The 14,193-nt window shown below is 41.8% G+C and overlaps 1 protein-coding gene across 1 annotated transcript in view; it reads right to left on the bottom strand.

Moving 5' to 3' along the window:
- Positions 1 to 303: 303 nt before the first annotated feature.
- The window catches only part of Tmem200a (transmembrane protein 200A), an 84,467-nt gene continuing 70,577 nt past the window's right edge, over positions 304 to 14,193 (bottom strand). Inside the window, exon 2 of the mRNA XM_057762047.1 lies at positions 304 to 3,467. Within this exon, the coding sequence (XP_057618030.1) occupies positions 1,976 to 3,451 (1,476 nt within the window). The 5' untranslated portion in view covers positions 3,452 to 3,467 and the 3' untranslated portion in view covers positions 304 to 1,975. The remainder of the gene's footprint in view (positions 3,468 to 14,193) is intronic.

A 14,193-nucleotide genomic window follows, 5' to 3' on the forward strand; every position in this document is an offset into this window, starting at 1 on the left:
TGCGAATGATGTCGTGTGTCACGCTAGGCATGCTGGGAACCACTGTGCTGAAATCTGGGAGTCCTACTGACATTTGTGTGCTGTATGTGGGTATTGATTATTGTTCTGGGAAGTCAATATAAGTGTGATGAAAACCATCTCAAGATAACAAAGTATGAAAATAACCTAATAAAAAGAGCACCTGGGTGTCTCTTTAACCCAACAAAAGGAATATTAAAACTGTCAGTGCACTCATGTACCACAATATTAAATGCCATCGACAGAGTATAGCAGAAAGTTTGCAAACCAGTATTTTAAGCAGAAATTACGTTTTATTTAAAAATAATAGCAAAGGTATGAAGAACACACACTTCTATGAATAACAGAAGTTTACTAAATGTTTTTATAGTAAAATATTGAGCTCAGTCTATTATAACACAAAGACTTGAGGTTCTATGAAGCAGGGTACCTCTCAAGAAAGAAGGCGTCTCTGTAAATGCAGGGTGGGATTCTGGGGCACCACTCTTACAAATGTACCCCTTTTTGCTCTTCCTAGCAACAGCAATAGGAATATTCAGAAATGTTTAGGCTTTGGGGAAAACCATTAAAATTTCCTGAGTATTCCATTTGACATCTAAAATTTTTTTAAAAGTTTATGTGTATAAGTGCCTATGTGTATATATGTTCACCATACGCATGCCTGGTGCTCACTGAGGCCAGAAGAAGGTGTTAGATTCCCCTGAAACTGGAGTTACAAATGACTGTGAGCCACCCATGTGGGTGCTAGGAATGAAATCAAGGTTCTCTGCAAGAGCAGCAGATGATCTTAACTGCCGAGCCACCCTGCTAGGACCCCACTAAACAATTCTTAACACTGTCTTACCTTCCTCGAAAATGTGAAAAATGTTTGAAACTAAAACCCGCTTTAGTTTTACTAAATACTAAAGTATTTATTATACTTAGTAGAGCTGATAAGTTAATATATTTGAGAACGACAACCCTAAAACTTTCATCAAGGTCTTTGGAGATAGCATAAGGTTTTCCATCACAAAGTTAATTACAAGGCAGTTTATCGAGTGCTAGTAGTATGTAGAGATATGAAGACATGCCACAGTTAGCTGACTGTTTTCCAAATAATAATAAAAAAATGGAGAAAATAAGGCTATGGGAGTGAGTGAACCCTCGACAACCACAGATGGCTAGAGAAAGTTAGATACTAGCAAATAGGATCTTCCTTCCTTAGGCAGCATTTTCTCTGCATGTGTCAAGACAGAAATTCTACAAACTACATTGGTTAATTCAATTTTCAAATCAGTTTACAGAGAAATTTTGATTCTGAGGTTATAACATTATAACTAATAGCTTTTTGGCATATATCCCTAAACCATGGCCCTCTTGGCCATCTTCTTTTTTTTTTCATTAAAATATCACTTTAACAGAACTGATGTTGAAAAAGGATATACTGCCCACAGAGTTCAGAGGAAGGTTCATAACAGATGAAAAAGAAATTCGTTCTCGTTTTAAGTAACGCAAGCGATCCCATATAAAACAATAATTCAAAAAGTTCACATCTTAAGATTGCACTCACCCTTATTTATAAATACATCTATTGAGTATTGGACCTGAATGGAACACTTCTTGCCCACACTTTGGTACCCTACACTTTCTACACTGGACACTTCATTCTATGAAGATGATAATCAGCGCTGGATTTAAAAGTAAAGTCAAGTTCTTAATATGAATGCAGGTATTTTGTCTTCGTGTCAACAAAAGAAACCATGCTTTCAAAGAGTGAGAAAACAGAATCCCACATGATAATCTACAGTATTGCAGGGAAAAGGAACCCATACATACAGCCATCTTCATTACAGAATTAACCAGCCATTTCTAACACGCTACCATTTGAATTTAAAAGGCTTACAACCAATGCTTTAAAAGGAAAACACTGGTAAAAATAGTATATATCTCTCCTTGGAAGATGATCTATTATTAAACACTAAAACCTTGTTTCAGAAGTTCCCCGCTTCAAGTTGTTACTCAAAAACTCATCGTGTTCAAAGCTCAAGTTGTTATGGGATCTTGATATCATAAGAAGTTTCTCTTTGTTAGTAAAGTCTTTTTTGATTGCTGTTTGGGGAACCAGCAACCGATCCATTGGGTCCTCTTTGTTCTCCAGTTTCATATACCCTTTGCTGTTACTTCGATCCAACCGAGGCCAACTGGGGTGTTTCCTTTGTTCTGCCTGCACTGTGAGTGTGGAGGGCCCCCGGTCTAAGTCTAGAGATTTGGAATGAGAGGAGAGGAAATGTAAGGATGTATTGGATCCAAACTGTCTTCTAGCAGCTCCAGGAGATAAGAGCTGCCCAGTACCGGGTCCCAGGGCCACAGAGGACTTGTATTGACTCGATAGGGACTCCCCAACTGAATTGTTCCTTGGGAGTAATGTGCTGGAGGCTTGGAAGGACTCACCAGTGCCGGGCATTGGGACCATCAGAGAATCCATTGAAAGATTCCTGGACCTGCTTTTGAGGTTGTCTGCCACCTCCGTGATGCTATCTATACTGGGTTCATCAATGACACAGTTATTAAGTTTGATCACAGGCAGCGTAAAAGCACTGATGGATGATGACACAATCGATTTGGTGTCACACTTCTTGGAGCTGCTGGTCTTGTCATCGGTGGTCTTAGATGGAGGTGGATAAAGGCCGAAGACAGAGACTGCGCTGTCAGATAGCAGAGGCGGCATGAGGTGCCCCAGGGTCTTACTTTCACTCACCATCAGCTCATCCTCCTCCACCGAGCTGTCCACACGAAAGCTGTTCCGCATCCCCGAGAAGGAGGCCAAGGTGGTGGCTGCCAGCCTGGATGCACATGGGCTGCCGTTCTGCTTCACCTCCGCGTCTCCCAGCAAGCCCGCATACAGGCCGTTGGCCTGCTTCTGCTCCTTGAGTCTCAGTGTGTGGATGTCAATGACTGTGGAGTAGATATCCCTCATGTGGATGATTTTGGTTTCTTTGTCGCGGTTCTCATGAAGGATGGCGTTGGCACAGATGAAAATGAAGATGCCGATGCCCATGGTGAACGGGCCAAGCATCTTCATCTTGTCAGAGTGTAGATGCCGCTCAAAGAAGCGCACCACCACACCGCCCTGGTTCCGAACCACCTGTGTCTCATTGGTGGACAGAGTGGTCTCTGCGTCGATGAAATGCTCCTTCTGGGGCCAATAGCCAAGGACTGCCATGGCGATCCCTATGATGGACACCAGCACTCCGAGAATGAGGAAAAAACCGGATGGAGAATAAAGCCGGATTTTCCCACGAACCACCACGACATCAGCTCGCGGGCGCCTGCGAACTGGTTTCTGGTCCTGAGCAGCAGGCGCTGGGCTGAGATTGACATGTTGCTGGGACCTGGCAGAGTCCTGCCGCTTCAGGGCCGCCAGACCGGTGATGACTCCCCCAGTGGCTATCATCTCTTCCTCTTGTACCCTGAAAAGAAAGGAAACAGTGATCCACTGGTGTGTCTGGGGAGGTTTTGTAAGTCAGTTTGAATACCGTTTAGCCAGGACTTTGGCTGCTGTTTTTCCACGTCATAAAGACAGAAGAATAACTTTTAATTTTTACAGTTTGGGAAAGGGTTGTGTTGGCAGAGTAATGTGAATTTCTGGGGATACTCATCTTTCTTCTTCTCGTAGTAATGCCTTGTGAGCTCAAGAAATATTTTGTTTTTGTTTAAATAATTTTGTTACCTAATATGTTAAGCTACCCCTTGGTCACAAGACACCCCCACCCCCAGGCACACACCTTTTCATCATTATTTAGGTCATCTTCAAGAAATGGGGTCTTGGATAGGAAGAGAGGTCAGTTGGTAGTCTGCCTTGCAAACATAAGGAACTAAATTCAGTCCCCCCCCCCCTTATTCAGTCCCTGGATGTGGTGGCACACACACACACACACACACACACACACACACACACAGAAAAAGAGAGAGAGAGAGAGAGAGAGAGAGAGAGAGAGAGAGAGATTACTGCACAGGCCAAAAGCAATTCTCAGACTTATCAAAAGAACACATTCCAAGTAAAGATGGTGAAAAGTCACTCACGAACCCTTCCTGACAAGCAAGCAAACAACACCCCCCCCAAAAAAAACCCATTTAGTTTTTCTTTAAATTTCTATCTTCCTTATCTCTCTGCTCCTCTGGATTTCTTTGGCCTCTTTTCTGTCTAATTCCTCCCTTCCCAAGTCTTCCTGTCTCTACACTGACCTTGCTATGTTCAATTTTGGCTTTTCTTCCATCACAGAGTAAATCGTTACCCCTAGAGTCCTGCCTTTGGCTACTTGTCTTGACTCTCCCTTGGCATGCATATGCATTCCCACATCTTCCACAATGGCCTTGATGCTGATGAGTCCCCAGTCTGTATTTCAGACCTTAGCCTGAATTGGATTTCACATTTTCAGCTGCCCCCTGGGGAACACATTCATAGCTACATGCTGCTGGCATAGCTGAACTCACACCTACCATGCACTGTGGCCCCGTTGTCACACCTGGTTTTTCAGTGGAACCATTCCTTAGGCTTGGCCCTGTACAATGACTCATTCCCTCCCTCCTACCCACCCCACCTTTCATCTAGGTTCTAAATCATAGAAATTTCATGACTCGTGGCATCTCAATTCCACCTCTGTATTATGATCCCAGACATACACAGCTATATTAACTATCATTGAATAAGCTTTCAACTGCTCTCCAGGATTTGGGCTCCTTTTCCTATACCTGCTAGTTTCTATGGAGGTGGCAGATTATCCCATGGAATACCTCTGTAAGAGCACAATAGTGGGTGAAACAGACTTTACTTCCTACAGATTAATCTGGAATTTCAGACTCTACGGGTTTAGTCTCTCGGTTCCTTTTAGCATACACACAACTGAAACCTGACCCATATTTCCTGTTTCTCATTTACACTCTATGTCATGTTATTTCTGTGACTGTTAAGAACGTTTTGGCCAACTGAATGTGATAGTGCATGCCTTTGATACCAGCATCTGGAAGGCAGAGGTAGGTGAAATTGTGAGTTCAAGGGTCAACCTTGTCTAAAGAACGAGACCCAGGATGGCCAGGGCTACACAGATAGACTATGTCTTGGAAACAACAGCAAAAGAATCTTTCAGGAGGACCACGTGGACCTAACTCCCATTGGCTCTTGCCTTTACATACTGACTTCTGGTTAATCATATGCTCCACCTCCTTTATGATGTCCTTCAGCTGACTAGACTCCCATATCCCACACAAGGTTAATTCCTCGAAGCATTTAAACAGCTTTCTAGGGCACTTGATATATATGTTTAATGTCTGAATTCTCCATGCCTTGTGGTCAAATTCAGTTTTAATTGACACTCTTATTATTCACTATAGAACCTTACACAAAGTCACTGTTCAAGAAATGTTGCCTTTCCCCAGAATTTTTACAAAATTTTAAAGAAGAAACAACACACAAACAAAAGGCAACACTTTGTAAGTCGGTAAAATTTCTGTCTTGTTTTATAATAGTCATCATACGACCAGCTTTACTTGGGTATTTTGAAAGTCTCTCGGTCTTGAGAAGTTTCTGAAAGGCATCCAATTTCATCTTCCAGGAGAGAGATGATTTCTGAGTTGTTCTTAAGTAACAGGGTGGTGGATGGTGTGTTCCATTTTAGTGAGCTGGCAAGGAGACCCAGCTTGCAGAGAAATTGTAACTGGGATTAAGGTAGTTTAATATTGAGAGAACAAACAAGAGCATAATACATTACTCTAGTCTATGAGATTTATCAGAGTATACATACTAAGCTTAGACCCGCTCCCAAACCTTGGCTAAAATAATTTAGTGTCAACCTCTGTTTTCTGAAACCCAAGCCAGTTCCAAATGTTTAAAGGAAATGCTTAGTGTAGCTTGCAGACATCTAGCCTAGCTATTTCCATATGACAATATATGGAAACAGTCTGAAATCTTTTCAAATAGATGGATTTAAGAGAGAAGCAAAAATGAGGGTGGATGACTGTCTATACAGCAACCATAGTGCGCTGCATTCCCAAGAGGTGTACTGGTCTTTGCCACTTGTGAAAAGAGTTCACTGACACCATCATCTTCCCCTTCCTGAGGGTGGTTTGGAAATGGGACTGAAAGAGAAAAAATATTCTAGGAAGGAGATAGGAATACAGAAAGATGGGGGATAAAGAATGACTAGGCTTCCACATGAGCAAGCAAGGTGAGCACGCTAGGTTAAGAGAAGAAAGAAAGCCAATGTATAGAAAGCCAAACCAAAAGCTTCTAAAGCAGGTTGGAAAGAGAAAAAACTTGGTGGTTGTAGTAGAGATCATATCATAACCAAAGTCAATCTGTGTTGGTCAGGACTAAACAGGGACAAAAAGATCCCAAGGAACAGCAAATCAACGTTTGGTGACAGTTCCTCCCTCCCCTGCCACTTAACTTGATTCAAAGCATTCCCACACTGCATGACCCTGTCTCAACACTCAGAGATCCAAACTACACCCCAGGGGAAAAGCATAGAAGCAAATTTAGTCACTGCTTTGCGGAGCTTGAAACCTAATGGAAGAGCTAATAGACCAGAGGCAACCAGCCGGAGGTCACTTTGGAATGGAAGTTTCAATTACAAAGTGCTTTGCATCGGGCTGTATATGGGAGACAGTGTCTCACATTTATCATGGGGAAAAATCAGGTTAGCGTCATTTCAGGTGAGATGGAGAAAAGCCAGCAGGCTGGACAACAGGAGTACGGCCTTCCCTTTGGTTCACAGCTTCCTGCTGCCATGGCAGGCACTATGAAGACTAGAAGAGAAAGGGGAGTTGGGCCTCGGGACACTGCAAAGGCATTTATTAATGTTTCACTCCCTTGGGCATATACAAAGGAGGTGCTCTAAGACATGAATACCAGAGTCATTCGTTACTTTAGGAAAATCAACGTCTACCACTAGATGGATGGAGCTGTTGCTGGAGACGGGCAGACTGCAAGATGATGCTAGGGCTGTTCCACTATGTAAGCTGAGACCCCGGGGTGAATCTACAGGTATCCCCATCTTTCAACTACAACACCAACTGGCATTTGGTGTTCAGCAAATGTTAAAAAAACAAAACAAAAAAAACCTTAAATCTTCAGCTTTTCTGTCCTACACTTATACACGTTTGCTTGCTTGTTCTTGTTTTTTGAGACAGGGTTTCTCCGGGTAGCCCTGGCTGTCCTAAAACTTGCTCTGTAGACCCAGTTAGCCATGAACTCAGAGATAGATACCTTCTGACTGCTAGGATTAAAGGTGTGTATCACCATGACCAGACTTAAATAAATGTTTGAAAATTTACATTACAGAGAGCTTAGGTAACTTGCTTAGGGTCGTACAGAGCTGACACTTTCATACACTGGGGATTAGCATTCCAGGTTTACTTTCATCTGAGAATGTTTCCCCGTATTTTTTTTCTTACCCTAATTTGGTTTCCCATAATATTTAAAGGATGCTGTTTTCTCGTAACTATGACTGGAGCAAGTCATTGTACTTCTCAAATTACAACCTGAGAAAAGCTATAGAGGAGGTGCAAGACTGAATGGGTGACTGTGACTGAGCATCAGCCTCTCGTGCTTGTGCAGATCCCTCCAGTATCTCTAGCATCTCCAGCATCTCCAGCATCTCCAGCACCTTCGGCATCTTCAGCATCCAGTTATAGACTCAAGAGACCACTCCCCCTTCCTGCTCCTCATTTTTATTCTCAACCATGTTTGTCAGAGTCATGATGAGACTCATTTCCTCTGTGATGATTAATAATATTGGCAGGATCTCTTGTTTTAATATTAATATTATTAATATTGACAGGATCTATTTAGGAATCACCTAGAAGACAAACCTCCAGCCATGTTTGTGACAGAGTTAGCTGAGGTAGGAGGACTCACTGCAAACGGTGAGTAGTACTATTCCATGGTCTGGAGCCAAGAACTCAATAAAGAAGAGGGAGAAAGCTGAGAGCCAGCATTCATTGTCCTCTGCTTCCTGATAGCAGCTGTGCTGTGAACCCATTGCCTCTCTCTACTGTCACTGTGACTGTGCCCTTGAACTGCAAGGCAAAATAAGCCTTCTTGAGCTTAGGTTTATTTTCTTGGGTATTTTGCCAAAGTGACAAAACCCCCAACACATCATCAATGATCCAAACAGAGAATGTTGAGACATTGAATTTCATTTTAACTTGAGCATAGAGTTTATATGTAATTCTTCTAGACCTAGAGTACGTTTTCCAAAATTCTGTTGTTCTTCCAAATTTATATGCACCTGCAAATCTTGTCCACCCAAGTTCCAAAAGCAGGCAACACAGGGAAGCTGAGGAACACATGGAGCAAAGCCTTGTGCACTTCTACTGGTGGCTTCGTATCTGTTGGGCATTGTTGTTCAATTTAGCTACTACTCCTTGATGCAGTACAGAAAAGTCTGGTACTGACTTGTGAGAGCAAGAATTGAAAAGAGACTACTTGGAAACATTATTATTCTGCTGATAACCAAAATTTACTTTGATAACCAAAGTAGTATAAAGTTATGGCTACTTGTGGATCATTTATTTTTTCCATTCCCAGTGGTCATAAATCACTCACAATTTTATTAGTACAGGCATCTAGATTACCAGTGTAAACTTTACAAATTAAGCCTTCATTTTCATTCTGCAACGAAGACAGTGATGGGCCACCTCTACATCTTTACCGTCTTATGAGGGTCTGACAGTCACCACAGACATCAGAACTTACTCACTGAAAGGCAATCTCATTTGCTACTTTTCTCACCAAGGAGACTAGTGGACTCTCACTTCTCTTCAAGCCCTTGGATTTTCCAATGTCTTAATTTGGCTTGCTTTCCTTTGAACCATGTTCACACTACTGTTTCCAGGTAGAAGTTCATTTTGTCTTTATGGAGATTTCTGTGTTAAGCACCATGTGCAGCATTGCACTACACAGAAGCCATTATAATCATCTCTGTGCTTATCCTCTTCTGGTCTTGTCTATAAAATAAAAGGTTTTAAAACCTTTTTGTTTTTCTTCAAACACACACACACACATAAAGACACACAAACACACAGACACACACACATAGACCACACACTTTTTCCCCCACAGGCTAAGCATGATTTATAATATGCTTTTGCAGCACTAATCCACACCAGTGTTCAGTATTCTCATGCTTCTGAACATCTGTTTCTTCCTACTTTGGTTCTTTTAAGACCACATTGGTCTACCATTCTCAGCAGACCATGCTACTATATAACACACGTGGTTCTATAGGCATGTATACACACTGAACTCAGATAGTCACAGCTAAACAGACCAGCAGAATCAAGAGACTTCAACGTAAATATTCTTTATATATAACTAAGAACCAGGAATGATGTCTAGGTCAAACACCAGATTAGTAAGAAAAGAGTTGGAATGCAAGCTCTTAGACCCATGGTTCAATGCTGCTTCTTGCCTTTCTATGTGCCTTTTTGTGGTTTTGCATACTAGTTGAGTGCCTCACAGAGTGACAGGAACTCATTCAATGATTTTCAAATATGATTGAAATGTGGGTAGCAACAGGGATACAAAGTTAATAAAATTTAGTCTCTTGAGAAGGAACAAGAAGTCTTGTGGAATGAGTGAACTGTCTTCTGAGGCAGCAACGTGGCAGTGTTCGTTCACAGCCTCTGGAGGAATCAGGGTGGCTTCCAGGAGGCAGTGGCAGTTAATGGAGGCTTTGGCACACCAGCAAGACCTGTCCATGCGGACAGAATCTAATTCTTCCTTACACATGGGCTTTACACTAAGATTTTCATCATCTCGCTTGAAGTATGCCTATTATTTTCAATATAATTGACATTGTTCTAGTCATATATTTGGATTCTTATCCTTGTTTAGGGCTTAAAAATTGCCAAAATGAAAGACTATCTGGCCAAGGGAAGTAAAAATTAATCTATGCCGTCAGGACCAAACACATTACATAAAACTCCATGTGGTACCACAAATGAGACAGATGGAAATATTTTCTGTTCAAGCTACAACAGTTTTAGGACTTTCTTCCCAGTAGAGACATTTCAAATTTTGAGACTCTCTCTCTCTTTTTATGAACCTATATTCTTATCAGAGCTGAAAGGGAAAGTTCCTATAGGTGACTAGCAGTTCAATCAGACTGAGTTCAAAACCTAATAGGCTAAATTGTAAGTCCTCTTTTCATGTACACATCAGTGGTTTTGTATGTGGATGCTGGAATAAGACACTGAGTGTCCTTCCTACATCACTGGTTAGCCATGAGCATCCTCAGAACCCACATAGAAGAGGAGAGAACCAACTCTTGCAAATTGTCCTCTGATGCCTATATGCACACACATGCACGTGTATGTACACACACACGGTAAGTAAAGCAATGTAAAAATAGTTTGGCTAATTATTCAAGTATGGTTATTAGTGATCTGTAGGGATTCAAGAAGCCTGGAGTTTTCTGCCTCCAGAAACAATCCATTGGTTGCAAAGAAGAGATGAGTTTATATGATAGCTTGTTTTTCTTTTTAATTAATTTTGTTTCTTCAGATTTACAGATTTATCTTAAAAATACAATGTGAGGAATGATGAGGCAGGAGAGCTCAGCCTGTTCACCGAGTATTTGCAGGTGTATCAAGTTTATAAGGAATTCGTTTACTTCTACAGTCACCATTCTGTTGCCTTTGGGACACTAGGGTACAAAACAGACAGAATAATGAGGAAGAGGGAGCTCAGGGACACCAGTCTGAGAGAAGAAGCCATAGGGTGATAACATATGACAATCTGAAAAATGTCAGTTGTCTGTCAACAAGTTTTGGGCATTCTGAGACCTTTGCTGGTATTCATATTATTTGGTATAGAACACTGGAACTAGAACAAAGTGCAGGGTGTTCAGAGGATTGGCAGACTGACACTCAAGTCACTAAACGTAAAATGTAACACACTGGGACCAAGTACTTCTTGAGCTCCCAGACAATGCAGCACAGAGAGAAAGCACTTGAAAACCTATATGCATTCTTTGTCAGCAATGGCTCCTACAAAACCAGCTAGCCTGACAAAGCACAAAACGCAGGCCTGAACCAATTATGAGCTGTGTGACAATGGCAGGGAACAAATGCTCTCCAAGGACTAAACGCCATGAAGCCCTGGAACACAGAAATCTCCAGGAGGCCACAAAGCAGATCCATAATGAGCTCAGAAAACACCCTGCCGGGACCCAGTGGGAGACACAGTCTGCAGGAACAGAAGGCATTAGAAGCCTATTTTCCCCAAAGTAGAAATAGGATCCCACCCCACATCTGAGCTCTTCTAATCTGGACACTCTCTCGAGGAACCCTGTCACATCCTCCACTCACTCTCTTTCTGGACAGGAAGGTGACTTGAACTGTTAGGAAGGAAGCCACTGCAAAGGACGCTACCAATTTACCAGCATGCAGGGTGTCAGCAAAGATGGTTCATCCGAAGAACTGAGGCACTGATGAACACAGACTTCACTTTTCATCCCTCATTGCAGGGTAGATATGATATCTGCCCTCAACAGAATGGCCACCATGATTTGTGGAGCAACAGTGTAAAGAGAGACACTAATGAGTCTTAAGTTTCTGTTGGTATTGGGCCTGAGAAATCCAGAACATACTGGTGATGGTTATAGTCCTGAAATAAAGTCTGGAGAAAATGGTCATCTGAGCATGAGTTGCTCCACTTACTGTCACACAACTGGAGAAGACACCAGATCAGCAAGCAACACAGACATATCCATCCTGCTGAGGATGTGGAAGGGCTCACAGTCTACAGACGACCAATAAGCCGTCTTTCACCAGAGCGAATTCCCCATCCACAGTAGTATTAAAAATGTGCCCATCCTGTATTAGGCACTAATCCTCTCATTAAATTTTCTAACCTATGGTATTTTTAAAGCATCATTTTGGCTGCAGAATTTTACTATCACCACCCCTGAGTAAGATCCAGTCAGATTTGCTCTGAAAGCAAGGAACGAAAAGGTGTAAAGGGAGGCCCTGTGGAGCAAGGACAAGACCCAGCTCCTCAATACTCGTAAGAAGAAAATTCTCTAATCTTGGGTATGCAAACTCCTTTAGCACTGAAGGACATACTTCTTGGCTCTTTCAGAGAAGCCACCCAGGTCATGACCGAATAGAAAGCGTACAGAAAACATGGGGAAGCCATAGGGATATATACAACTAATTCTGCTTTTATCATTGCTTCTCCCCTTTGCAAGCATGGGCTCAGTGGTAGCAATGTGAACTGAAGAGGACACAGATTTTCTAACTTCCAGATTTCACAATGGATCTCAGTCAGTTTTTCCTCATCTACATTCTTTCTTTGTGAACTACTTGCTCTAGACTGAATATTTGTGTGACTATGCCGTATATTAACCTCCAACTCCTAAAGCAATAGCTTCAGGAGGGAGAGCCTTAAGGAGGACTTTAGGCCATCAGGGTGGACCAACCATAACTGAAATTTTTGGTCTTCGGTCTAAGCCTCTTTTCTATTATTCCAGTAAGGAGTCTAGATAATTGATACAGAAAAATGAGTTGCTTACATTTCCGGAGCTGAAAAGTTCAAGGCCTCATAGCCTGGCAGAAGTATATGGCAAAAAAGCAAGACCATGTCAGCTCAGTTCTTGTGCTTTAACTAGGAATGTCCCCCATAGGCTCAAATATTTGAATGCCTGGTCATTAGTGAGTAGCATTACTTGAGAGAGATTCAGAGGTTATGACTCTATTGGAGTGGGTGTGGCTTTGTTGAAGGAAGTGTGTCACTGGGGATGGGCTTTGCAATTTCTGAAGCCCTAGCCAGGCCTAATGGTTTGTTCTCTTCATGCTGCCTATGAATCTGGGCTCCGCTCTTTATTCTGCACTGTGTCTGCCTACGTGATGCCATGCTTCCTGTCATGATAATAACAAACTAAATCTCTGAAACCAAAAACAAACCCCTAAAATTAAATACTTTCTTTTATAAGAGTTGCCATGGTCATGGTGTCCCTTCATTACAACAGAACAGTGACTAAGACATCCTCAGTTATACTTCTTCATAGAGTCAGCCCTCAAGACTGCATTGAACCCCATTCACCCCCTCAAATCCTCACCTGAGAATGCTATTAACATTGGCAACTGGGGAGTAAGTTTTCAACATATGAGCTTTGAGGGGACATATTCACACCACAGCATCTTATAAAAGAGACCCCTGAGGACTCACTCACGCTTTCTGCCCTGTAAAGGAAGATCCAGTGAGACCATTTAGGAACTTGGCAGTAGGCCCTCACTGGCTATAGAATCTGCTGGTGCCTCCATATTGGACTTCCTAGTTTCCAGAACTACAAGAAAGCTTCTAATGTATATGTCACCTCATTTGTCATATTCTTGTTATAATGGTCCCAGTGAACTAAGATGTTGCTATGGTAACTCCTGCTAAAAACCCAACAGTACCAAGTGAAGAGACAGTCTTTGTGGTCTTTGCTTTCTTAGTGGTCCTGTGTGCTGTAGCTCTTGCTCAGGAAGGAGGAAGGTTCTCATCTGACTTTTAAATGGATTTATGCAACTCTTTATGTGTTGAGGAATCTAGCTCTCTGATGGTGACATGCTTAGCAAAATGTCATTTATGTGATATCTTTTACCATACAGAAACATTTAGTTGTCAATAAAAGTGTCATTTTATTTATCGGTGGCTACCTGCTATCACCAGAAATAACCTAAGTCTAAGGTTACAGACACTTATTCCTCCAGGATTTCCTTTTTTTTTTAATGCATGTAAAATTTGTATTTGTCTAATGGTCAAAATAGACTGGTTAAGGATATGACTCAGTAGCTAAGAACACTGGCTGCTCATGCAGAGGACCCAGGTTCAATTCCTATCACCAACATTCATCACTCACAACCATCTATAATCCTAGTTTTCAGGACATCCAATGTCTCCTTGTGACCTCGAAGGTCACAAGGCACACTCGCACACGTGCACACACACACACGATACACACATACACATATAGGCAAAACATCCATATATATATAAAATAAAATACATCTAAAATGTTTAAAGATTCAAAATAGAATGTAACTTTTATTTGCAAGAAATCAACCACACTTCCATTGGTTTGAAATTACATGGCAGTTTCTTGCCTTTGTCCTATGTAGCAAACTTCACATGCCTGAGTCAATACTAAG

Source organism: Chionomys nivalis, chromosome 2, assembly GCF_950005125.1.
Source record: "Chionomys nivalis chromosome 2, mChiNiv1.1, whole genome shotgun sequence".
In the NCBI taxonomy this organism is placed as follows: domain Eukaryota; kingdom Metazoa; phylum Chordata; class Mammalia; order Rodentia; family Cricetidae; genus Chionomys; species Chionomys nivalis.